Source organism: Marmota monax, unplaced genomic scaffold (assembly GCF_021218885.2).
Source record: "Marmota monax isolate L192 unplaced genomic scaffold, Marmota_monax_Labrador192_F-V1.1 WCK01_AAM20220418_F8-fsc00030, whole genome shotgun sequence".
NCBI lineage: Eukaryota > Metazoa > Chordata > Mammalia > Rodentia > Sciuridae > Marmota > Marmota monax.
The window spans coordinates 3,219,317-3,231,911 of NW_026691988.1; the positions used below are offsets into that span (position 1 = coordinate 3,219,317).

A 12,595-nucleotide genomic window follows, 5' to 3' on the forward strand; every position below is an offset into this window, starting at 1 on the left:
GGCATGTGAGAGGCACTAGGCTCAATCCTCAGCATCACATAAAAATAAATAGATATTATGTCTATCCACAACTAAAAGAAAAATTTTAAGACAATTCCCATTGGTGTTTTCCTAACTTTCTAGTTTTAGTTTATGTAACTTCTTCACATGCAGCAGGTGCTTAATAAATACAAAGGAGGACCTCACATTCATCTTTTACTACATGAGGGTACTAAGCATCTGGAAAACTCCAAAGATTATGCTTATGTATCTCTTGCAGTGTTCTCTCTCTCTCTTTACTCTCACTCTCTCTCTCTTTTTTTTTGGGGGGGGGAACCCAGGGGTGCTTAACCTCTGAGCCACAACCCCAGCACTTTTTACTTTTTGAAACAAAGTGTTGCTAAGTTGCTGAGACTGGCCTCAAACTTTGATCCTCTTGCCTTAGCTGCTGAAATGACAGGTGAGCCCCTACTCCAGCTTTCCTCTCTTGAGATAGGCTCCAGCTATGCTACCCAGGTTGGTGTGAGCTCAAGGTACACCACCACCAAGCCAGTAGCTGGGATTACGGAAGGTGCCACTGCACCTGGCTCTTCAGTGTTCTCTTGGTGTTGTAGTCACACCATTGAAGAAAAGTTTCTGAGTTTTCTTGTATCAGAAATTTTGGGGAGAAAGTTGGCGTTAAGCCAAATAACCTCTGACACACTGTAAGAACCACTAGTGAATGGTCCTACTTTAATTCGATAAAACACAAAATGATTAATTTTAATTAAAGTCTTTTTAAAATAACTCTAAAGATGACCTCTTATTTACATAGATTGGGTGCTTCAGTAGGTTTTTCTGACTACTGTGACCAAAAGACCTGACAATTAACAATTACAGTAGGAAAAGTTTCTTTGGTGCACACAGTTTCAAAAGTCTCAGCCTAGACATGGCCAACTCCATTATTCTGGATAAGGGATGAGGCAGAACACCATGGAGGAAGGGTATGGAGGAGAAAAGGAACTCAGAACATGAAATTGAGGAGCAGAGAGACTGCTCCACTCAACAGAGACAAAATTATATACCTCAAAGGTATGCTCCCAACCTCCACCACACCCTATCTGACTATAGTTACCACCCAGTTCAGTTAATCCATTCAATTGGATTAATATTCTGAATAGGTTAAGGCTCATAACCCAATCATTGTACTTCTAGACTTTCTTGCATTGTCTAACACGTGAGATTTTGGGGGACACCTCATATCTAAACCATAACACTAGGATATCTATCTAATGAGAATAATTCTATAGAATCATATTTCTTGAGATTGTTTTTAAGGAAATGGACATATGGTTAATTGCCATTTAAATGAATGCCAGAATAATCATCCACCAGAACATCTTTATAGAAGATAGTCTACTATATACACATATATTCATATATGCATAACACAATATCTACAAGAAATATAAGAAAAATATGTATCATAATACAAAAGAAGGAAAATCATAATTAGATGAACTTTTATTTCAAATAGGGATGAAATACTATCTTTTTTAACCAGCACTGGTAGCCACATATACAAAACGTTAGCTTACAGATTGCTTTCCAAGAATGAAGTCTTGAGTAATTAGGATGCAACTATATGGAAAGAAATGTCAAAACAAAAGGATTTAACACAAGCATTTGTTATCTTTCTCTGAACTTTTTCATGACTGAAGTCAGAAGTAAATACATTTTGAAAGAAAATGTAGGCAAAGTAACAAAATATTTTAATACTATCACTTCAAGAATACTTAATTATGTCCATCAGTGTTGTCATGGGACCCTATCTTCACAAGAATAACATCAAAACTATTAAAGACATTGACTACTCACTTTCAAGAATATAAAGCTGCAAACTTTTGCAAAGTATTAAAGACCTTGGGCAAGATGATGTAAGTAATGATGTGTCAAAAAGGAACTCAACCTTTACATATTTCACTGCTCAAAAAGAATATTACCAATTTAGTTTTATAACACCCTACCATTTTAAGAAAAGCCACATATAAATTACTAAAGTTAATCATGATTAGTGTATAGGTTTCCATAAAGCTCTCTGGTGAAACTGGTGGCACCAATATGCTTGAGATTATTCTGGTTCTATGATGCCAAGTTTAAAAGGCAGTTTAATATCCAGCTACAAGAACTTCACGCTTATTTCTTGTTCACATACATATAGAACAACAACAAAAGCACTGGGGGAAAAAAAGACAGGAAGACACATTCATTGCAGATGTAAATGGGTAGCATGGCATAGCATATACACATATGAACACCAGGAACCACAGTGCCTGGGGTTTGAATTCCATCTCCACACATTACTACCTACATAGCCATGGGTATCCTTCTTAACTTCTGTTAAGAGAAAATAATAGCACTTGCCCCATAAAATGTGTAGTAAAGATTAAAAAAAATTAATCCCTATATAGCACTTAGAATAGTGACAGGCTCTATAAAATGTTCAAGCAATGGTAGCAACCTTATTTTTACATCTTTGTTTCACTAATATTAGTCTGGTTAACCTTCAATGAATAGAAAGATCAGTTTATTTTTTAATAGCTTCAATCCATAAGCCTTATAATTTTCTAAAAAAATATGCATCTTTTATGATAAACTAAAAACATAATCCACTGATCTATTTTAAAGTACTCTGCAGATATATTATGATTTGCCCTTTCTATGTTAAGATACATATAGCTTTAGAAGCATTATGAAGGTTTATAAATATAAAAATACTTCTGCTAACCATTACCTTAAAAGTTTGTAGGAATGGATCAGTCTACTTTTAGAATGGAGTCAGTGACTCATTAGTCAAAAAGATGGAGGGACTCTGAGGTTTTTGCAGGGCTAACAAAAGCTCCTGCTAGAACCATATGAGAGGGAGGAGAGAGCAGAATGAGGAATGTGTGACTTGGAGTCAGAGAGCCAGGCCCCCAACTCTGCTTGGGCACCTGCTGCTACCTGCCTCTGAGCATCAGTTTCCTTCTGCTGTGGTGAGGAACAAATGAGTTGCTGCAATATAAAGCAATGGATTATGTGTCTGACAATTGTAAATGCTCAAGGAATGAATGTTAGCATTTGTCATTTCTAAAAGGATTATTGCTTTTATCATTATAGGGAAGACTGCTGTCTGTCCAGCCTAGACTTATATGACACAAAGTTTTATACTGGCTTTATATGAGTGGCTCATGGGTCTCATAGAGAGAAATGTTATGGCTACCAAGAGAAACCAAATTTTTCAAAGCTATCTATGATCAGTTTAACTGAGTCAAGGTGATTCAAGGATATTTTATGATTTATATTTCTCCTCTAACTTGGGTATATTAAAACAGTTTCGAAAACAAATCTATTCAATTTAACCTCAAGAAGGAGTTGTTTGTACTGACAATTCACTTTTAAAAATAGCACACTATGGTACCAAATTAATAATGATGGCATGAGGGCGATGGTGATGGTGATGGTGGTGGCAATGGTGATAATGATAAACATTATTATACACCTGAAATGGTTCTGAGTTTGTTTCACATGTATAATCTCATTCGAATTTCAAAACAATCCAATAAGTACATATTACTATTATTAGCATCTCATGTGGAAGATAAAATTGAAGCACAAAGAGGTTGAGGAACTAACCAGTTACAAAGATAGACAGTGGTGGAACCTTATCAGACCCTAATTCCATAGCAAAAATCTTTAAAATGAAGGGCCTAGCATACACAGTTCTGCAGACCACAGTAACAGAAAATGGAGGAAATGAAGGTAACCAAACTACTTGTTAAAAATCTGCTGCTGAAGAAAAGTACAAAAGGAGGCAGGATACAAACTAAAGATGGTCATCTGGGGACTTTTTGGTTCTTAACAGAGCAAGACATAAATATATTCATTGGCCAAAGTCAAAGGCACCCACTAGAAAGTAAAAAATTTACCTGGCAGGATCCTCTTGTGAGGCATGAAATAAAGGTTTAAGCAAAGGAATAACTATCCTTTTCTTGGGACAGGAAAGGAGTAAAACAATGAATGCAGGGAAGGGAAATAATTCCTAATTACAAGAAAAAGTGCAGAAGAAAAGGTGCTCATGACTTAAATTTCTACTCTAAGCACACAACACAATGGGGAGTACCTGAGGGAAAAGGCAAGTGAGCCTGGGGACTCTAGAAGAATAGTAATATTGGGGATGTCAAAAGGCATGAAAAGACTGATTGTTTAGGAGCACTGAGAATCCAACTAATGTGAGAAATTATTTATCTGTAATAGCATTGATCCACAGAGATGTGTTCTGTTATAATGAAGAGCTCCTTGTATCACCCTAGTTGTTCAACTTAAGATGGCACTTAACAGCACAGGTACAGAAGTGGTAAGGTGGGAATTAATGGGTACACAGAACTAATCCAGTACCAGCTTAGGAAACTGGATATGGAAAGAGGGCAGAGGTTATAGCACTCTTGAAAATATTGCCTAAGGGACAGACCACAGAGTGCAGGCTGGTTTGGGCAAGAGGTGAAGTGAGGGAGCTGATGACAACATCTAAATCAAACCTAAGATGAGTGATAGCGGAATGAACAGCAGCAGGCAGGGAGTAGTATGGTGGTTATGGAAGGAAAGGGTAAAGTTTTGGGCAACTGCAAAGACAGATCACAGCATAGCCTTAGGCAACAGAAAAGGACAGGGGAATAGACTACATGTGACAGATGAGATGTGGCACCAAGGAAAGCAAAGAACCCTAAGGCAGGGGTTGATGCATCTGCTATACTAGCCACTACCACTTCCTGATCCATGGAGGGCACCAATAGCAATTCCAAAGTGACTTCTTTAAGTTACCTGTAGAAAGTATGATGCTCCACACACACTTTCCATAGCCTCTTTGCTGCCCGATGGTTTGGCAGTTTGAACCCAATGGTGCTCTCAAACTGCTCCAGCTGGAACAAATCCATAAAATGAATTAGCATATCTCCTTAAGCTCTGACTAGAAGCTACTGATAAACGTGGATTTAGTTGTTTCTGTAGGAATTCTTCTTCAGAAAGGCATATATATCTAATAACAGACAAAATGAATTTTTCATAGATTGCAATACTATTTTCTATGACAAGCAAGTATCTACTACTCACATACACGCTACTCTTAATGTCCACTAAAATGCATTTTTCCACCTTTCTATTTACTCCACCACTTAACTGATTCAAAAAGAAGAAATGAGTTCCTACTATGTGCCAGACATATATTACTTTTTCTTGCTGTGCAAGACATGGTGGTTGAATCCATTTAACTAGAGGAACATGCTTATACAGATTTATCAAGAAGCCCTGACCATTTTACCATAGAAGAATAAAGAATATTTCTTATCCTCATGACTTTGTGAAAAATAATTTATTTAGCTCTTTTTAATTAAAGGAAACACTGATAACTGATTCGATATGACAAGGACATTACTTACCTCTGCTGGCCTAACTTTAATGTAGAAGTTACTGCGCTTATAAGAAATTTTTAGGATCTTCGGCCAAGCAAAACGATTGATTCTCAGTCTATCTTTATAAATGAGGAGCCCATTAGCACACACACCTAGCTTGATGTCCACGCCTTCTGAGTCCTGCCAAGCATAATTCATGTGACCAAAATTAGAACTACAATAGTTATACAGATCAGGGGGCTGACTAGCCCCTCTCAAACCATGATCAGGAATGCCAACTTAACAGGTTTCTATTTAAAATGTTAGTGCAGGTACATAAATTAAGAGAACACATGTATATTTTAAATCTTCATCTTTAGGATTCAGGTTTGCTTTGCCAAAGAAATATTACAACATGATTATAGAACACAGGATTCTTCAAAAGGCCTAATCCATACATTCTCAAGCTCTATGAAGAGCTAACAGGAAAGAAGGGAAACAGAAGTAGCTTTAGATATCTTGAAGATCTGGATGATATAATATGTTCCCTGGAGGATACTCCAGCCCTCAGGTCAGTCTGTTGGCCTTCCTAAGGTATGCTCAGCCATTTGACTTTAGGCAACTTTCAACTTTATCTCAGATGAATAATGCTAGCCAATAGCTGTTAAAATTATGACTAAACTTGGCAAAACAGCAAACCCTCATAGAAACTTCTCCTCTAGTCTGACAGCATTGAAACAGAAATCTCCGAATTCTTTCAAGCTATTTTTCAATAACTTATAAGTGCTGACAGCATCCAGTTCTCATTTAGCACTCCTTTGACCAGCATATTTCAGAGGACTACAGACTCTTGAACTTCTTTTCTTTTCCCCAGATCTTTAATTTGAAATATATGACAATGTAAAATCATCTCGAGCCTGAAAGATTTTTTTGAAACAAACTTAGACAAAAGTGAAAAACAGTTTCCTCATACTTCAAGTAGTGCTGAAGACCTAATATGCACAATATTCAAAATTCACACATCACGGTTTATCCTGAAGGGGATCACATTCAAGATATGTAAAACTGGCATGTATTTTTCAGAGGTATTCACATTTTCAGAAATCATTAACAAGTTGGAACAAATTCTCACAAAAAAAGCTGGGACAATTATCATATTTAGCCTACATCCCAATTCATGAAAAGCTTAACATTTTGACTCTCATACTAAAAATAAAACACAATTTATATTAGAAAATATTTTTTTAAAGAGTGAGAGAGGGAGGGAGAGAGAGAGAGAGAAAGAATTTTAATATTTACTTTTTAGTTATCGGTAGACACAACATCTTTGTATGTGGTGCTGAGGATCGAACCCGGGCCGCACGCATGCCAGGCAAGCGCGCTACCGCTTGAGCCACATCCCAGCCCATAGAAAATATTTTAAAATAAAAGTATAGTACTAGGCAACTGATGTAATTTCTTTATCTGCTGTGACTCTTGAAACTGATATACAAGCACAAAATAAAGTTATGTGAGACCAACCTGAACAGAGGTGGGTTATCTATCTGGTCCCAAACACATTCTCTCCTACCTCCCTTATTGCTGTTTCTTGGCTAACTTCCAGCCTATCCTCACCATATAGAACAGACTGTAAAAAAGAGAAATTACCTTATATGATGCTTTACTTGTACTTACCTGGCAGCCATAACTCTCTAGGAATAAAGCATAAAAAGCTGCAGTGAATTAGGCCCAGGTGCCCAAGCTACTTGGCTCCAGACCCAAAGGGTGTGTTTGCCAAAAACTTCACTGCCCATGGCCAGAGGGAGCAAGGCGAGAGATGGCCTAAGATAGCATGTTCTCACCACAACCCGGAGCAACCCTCATTTGAAACACTGAACAAAGCCATCTCTGGTCTGTAGCAATCTTCAGATAGGACAAGGAAGCTATTTTATCTGGCTTAAAAATAAACACCACCCTTATTCAAGTAAATGGGTTGATTTTTGGTTGTTTTACTTATTGTTTTAGAATGATCAGTAATTATTTGTGTGAATAGAAATTAGAGAGAAAAGGAATAAAATGAAAAGGAAAAAAAGCATGTCTAAATCCTCCAGGTCTGAGTTATACCACTCAGCAACCAAGTCAAAAAAAAAGACTGAATAAAAAGGAGCAACCTCCCTGCCTTGTTCATTGCTCCTTTAAGAAGCTTCTCCATAAGGACACCAATAGGATCCCATGTCTAGTAGATTCAGGTTATGATGAGTTATTGCAAAGTTCAGGGAAGTCTGGGATTTTATAACCAGATCCCCTCCCTGTGTGGTCACATGAAGCTGGCTGTGTCCCTCTATGAGGGCTCCTCTAAAGACAGCCTTCTCCAGACACATCACTCCTTCTGGATTTTGGTAACCACTCTTTGCCCTGTCCCCTTTGGACCTACAGGATCAAGAAGGATGCTGTTGGGTTGAGGGTATAGCTCAGTGATACAGTGCTTGCCTAGCATATTAATGGCCCTGGGGTCAATCTCCAGCACCACAAATAAAATATATATATATATATATATATATATATATATATATATATATATATATATATGGGTTGATATTAACAGCTGAGGGATTATAATAGCACTCTTGTGGTTTCCACTCCCCTTTGTCAAGAATCCTCTAGTCAACACTCTTCAACTTATCCCAACTTGAGTGTGCCATTAAGAACTCTTAAAATAAAAAAGAAACAAAATCGTATCTCAATGCAGCAAGAAATATTTTAGAAAAGTACAAAACTTTAATCTACATGAAAAGTTCCTTTAAACTGTTACATCTATTCTCTTCCATGAGTCACAAATCATGCTTATCAAATATTATTAAAGGAGTCTAAGAAATGATAAACAGAATGAATAAATGATACAAATAGTACTCTAGGTTTTTTTTTTTAACAGCATTCTGCTCCTAACTAACTACATTAGCAAAAACTGCCATCATACTTGTAATAGAGTATGCGACCTTTGTACTTTTCTAAGATACAGCACTGAAAAACAAGAATCCTAAAACCGTATAGTACTGCCATCTATGAATCAACTTCTAACTAATGATCCACAGAGTAAAAAAAAAGAGATATAAGAATTATATAGCGGGTGTTGTAGCTCAGTTGTAGAGTGCTTGCCTACCATGCATGAAGCCATGCTCAATCCTCAGCACTAGAAAAAAAGAGAAAGAAATATGGCAAGAGTAACAAGTTTCAAAAAAGCAGATGTGCCAGCGAGGTGCGGTATCTATCTGCTCCCAAACATATTCTCTCCTACCTCCCTTATTGCTGTTTCTTGTCTAACCTCCAGCCTATCCTCACCATATAGAAAATAAGGCAAAACACACTCAAGCACTAGAAGGCTGAATTTCATCTTCTAGTAGGATTTATCAAAAGGTATCAGGCAAAGGGACTGCTTCAAAATATATGACTTTGGGTAAATCATTCTCTTCAATGTGTTTTATATAGTTATAAAAATAAATACATTCAAATTTTAAGTTAGTATGTGTGCAAATGCTTTTTTAAATTAAAGGAATACAGCATCTACCAGTTAAAATTGATACTGTCAGTGTCTATTCACTAATAGGAAAAAAAAACGTCTTTATGCAGTTTAAAAAAAAAAAAAAAACAGGGGCTGGGGTTGTGGCTCAGTGGTAGAGCGCTCGCTTAGTATGCATGAGGCCCTGGGTTCAATCCTCAGCACCACATAAAATATTGTATCCAACTAAAAAAAAAAAAAACTTTGAAAAAAGTGAAACTTGTAATATGATTCCATTTTTAAAAAGCATGAGAATTCAACTATTCAGAGATGAAAAAAATAAAATGTATCAAAACCTACCTGCTTATTCCTGCATAAAGAGATTTAAGTGATTTTTATTTTCTTCTGATTGCCTCTATTTTCTGTGATAAACATGTATTGCTTTTTAAAATATTTTTAATTTTTTAGTTACAGTGGGACACAATACCTTTATTTTATTTACTTATTTTTATGTGGCGCTAAGGATCAAACCCAGGGCCTCGCCGGTGCTAGGTGAGCACTCTACCACTGAGCCACACCCCAACCCCATATTGCTTTTTTGATAAGAAAAAATACTTTTAAAATAAAGGAAGTTGCTGAGGACAAAAGAGTGCCTTGCAAATATAAAGTATGATTAATAACAAAAAAGTAAGAATTACAAATTTGAAGCCCAGGGAGAAAAGTTATATTTGAGTAGGAGCTTTTCTGGAGATTTCTCAAATCATGTAATCTGGTCTTTCTATGGTACATCTAGAGATTGGCAGGATCCTTTAAAAGCAGGCAACCAGAGGTTCTCTCTCTCAGTGTATTGAATGTATATATTTTGCAAAACCAAACTTGTCTTTGACTTTGTCTATCATTCTCCTCCTAAATTCTCATCACTGTGTGATCATCTAAGCTGGAATCAAGAAGTAGGTAATATTTGTTACCTGTTACTAACTCACCTTATCCTATCACCTGTCTCTATTATTCCATTCTTTTACTACCTCTGAAATTAGACTGAAGGTTTTTCATCACCTGGAGCCTCCCACTTTATTTTCACACAGGGAAAATCCCAAATCTAGGAGGTCTCCTTCACAATCCATGAGCTTTCTGGAAGGCAGTCATAGCTGTTCTGCTTTTGCCCTTTCATACTTGCTAAGAATTGCACACTCCTTCCTAAACAGAAAAGAGAGGAAGCTGCAATAGCGCAGCATCTGGACTAGCAAAAATTGACTCAGACTAACCAGGGTAAGAGGACAAGGGTGGAAAGGCTGACAAAGTGAGTCTTATGGTAAGTATCAATGAAAGGGTACTAATGAAAGACAAGGAAAAGAAGAAAATACAGGAGAATAAACAATGTCTCCCACAACCATGAACCTCATAATTAATCACCAAAGAAACATTACAAAGACCCTGAAGTGAAGGCTAATATAATATAATAGCCTCTTTCCAAAGCAAGCTAGACTATTCTAACACTGGAACCTTTTCAAAATTTCAGTTAATAGACTGCAGTAAAGCTACTCCTCAATGCATTTACCTTGGCATGATGTAGATCAACACCGTACATGGAAAGCCTCTTTGCATTTTCTAAGAACTGAGAATCAGCTTGTGCTGGAGATAACCCCCTAAGAATGAAAAGAAACAGCATTGTCTTACTGGTAGATGAAAAATAAATGTATTCAAAATGGGGGAAAGGATGTGTGATCTTGGAGTGTTTGGGTTAGAGGCAGTAATGCAGCTAAATTTGCCTAGACATGGGGAACAGGTAAGGAGATTCATCTCTGAATCTCTAGCATTTCCTCAAGATTTTCTAATCTTAACTGACTGTCTGCAAGGAGGCACATGTCCATCCTTGTCCTTTTTATCTTAAAATGATGCTTTTGATTATTTCCACTAAGGAAAAAAGCTCTAGGAATAACAGGCACAACATAAGTTAACTGAGAATAAAATATAGTGAATAGACTATTTAATTCCTCAGTTTAATTTTGCTAGACTTAATCATAAGACAGACCAGAATTACTTGTATTTGACTTTATACCTATGATAAATAACACATCATATTCTGTCCACACTAATATTATTTTCATTCCAAAATTATTTCCATTCCATCCTATTTCCCCAACTAAACAAGTTTTAAGCTTCTGGCAGACAAAACTAGGTCCCATGAGTCTTCATATTACCCATGGCATTTTAGTACCTGGTACTCTATTGTCTGTTGAATAGAATGCAAATAAAATTCACAAGAAAATATTTAGAGTCAAATACTCTATCATTTTTTTGAAGCAAAGTCATGAATGTGGCCCATTTAAAACTTCTCAGTCTCTTAAAGTTCCTTTCAAATTATTTCACTCACAATTTTAATACTAGTTTTACAACATAAAACAATTTATAATTTTATAGCTAGAGTTATAAAAACTAGTGTAAATAGCCATTGTCTTTTTGCACATATATATTCTTACTCCAAATGTATATGCTATTAAGTAATCCTTACTTAAATTAAAGGGCGACATCTGAGGATCATGGAATCATGGTACACCTTCAGTTACTATTCCTACATCCATCATCACCCACACTTTTACTCAAACCCCAAGGACTCATTATTCCCCGGGCTTTCTTATCAAATACAGTAATAAAAATAATTGAAAGGGAAGAAATGTAAATGCCAACAATATGTGGGTATATTTGCTTCCTGTACATATGCTAAGGGATAAAACTGGGGAAAGAGACAAGAAAATGTCACATGGAAAAGTACATTTTTACCAAAAATAAAGGCAATTTAGTTTCATGCACACAACTCTCATATTATATAGTCATAAAAACACTGAAAGAATATCTCAAAGGTTACAGGTTGTCTTGATGGGTCTGGGTGACGCTCCAAAAGGAAAAACTGGATAATCCCAGAAACCATGCTCAAATAACCAGCCAGGGTTACAAAGACAAACTATTTAAATCTACCATGGCCAATCTCTCTCTAGCAAGGAGATAACTACAGACCTGTGGGTTTTATGCAGCTCTGCCACCTTCTCTTCCAGTTCCTTAGTCTGTGTAGGGGCAAACTGGAAGTCACTGAGGTCAATACTGCTGTGCTCTTTTGGGTCATAGTCTCCAAGCTCAGCCTGCAATGTGTAGGAGCCCAGGAGGGCATGAGTCACAAATGAGCAGGGCAGGCGGCCAGAGGCAATGTCTTTTCGAAGCTGAAGGCACAAAAAGTATCTGTGAAGAAGAGCAAAGGGTCACAGAAGAATAACTAGTTAACCCTGAAGCACTCATAATTCCTTAAATTCTACTATTTCTTTGAAAATAAATATATACTATATACATTATATTCATATCCACAGCACAAATAGTCCTCTCTGATAAAAAGCCTCACCTTGCTCTTCGGACTTCTAAATTTATAACTTATTTATGGAAGTCTAATTAAAAGAAGAAAAATTCTGAACGGCTGTTCTGGTAAATTCTGGTAAGTTTACAATAACTACTACAATAAAGTTAAAAATTCAATCACTTCAACTGTCTCCTTGGATTTAAAACTTTAATAAAAATGAGCACACTTCGTAAAAGTTGTAAAGATTAATGCAATATCAAAAAAAAAAATCGCTGCAGTCTAGTATTTGCAAGAAAAGCTAATTTCACCCACTCTTGACCATCTCTACCCATTTCCTATTAATATCTCATATTCCTTTTTTCCTGAGATGCCTTTAATATGAATTATAAT

At 36.4% G+C, this 12,595-nt stretch overlaps 1 protein-coding gene across 27 annotated transcripts in view; it reads right to left on the reverse strand.

The window, feature by feature from the left end:
- The window catches only part of Epb41l2 (erythrocyte membrane protein band 4.1 like 2), a 200,746-nt gene that overhangs the window by 51,565 nt on the left and 136,586 nt on the right, over positions 1–12,595 (reverse strand). For all 27 annotated transcript variants that reach the window (XR_006852752.2, XM_046449400.2, XM_058581272.1 and 24 more), the window contains 4 exons: positions 11,875–12,093; positions 10,418–10,505; positions 5,433–5,585; positions 4,819–4,916 (listed from right to left, as the gene is read on the reverse strand). Coding sequence is in view for 26 of the 27 variants with exons in the window: in XM_046449400.2 (XP_046305356.1) it covers positions 4,819–4,916; positions 5,433–5,585; positions 10,418–10,505; positions 11,875–12,093 (558 nt within the window). In the remaining variant the exon portion in view is untranslated. The remainder of the gene's footprint in view (positions 1–4,818; positions 4,917–5,432; positions 5,586–10,417; positions 10,506–11,874; positions 12,094–12,595) is intronic.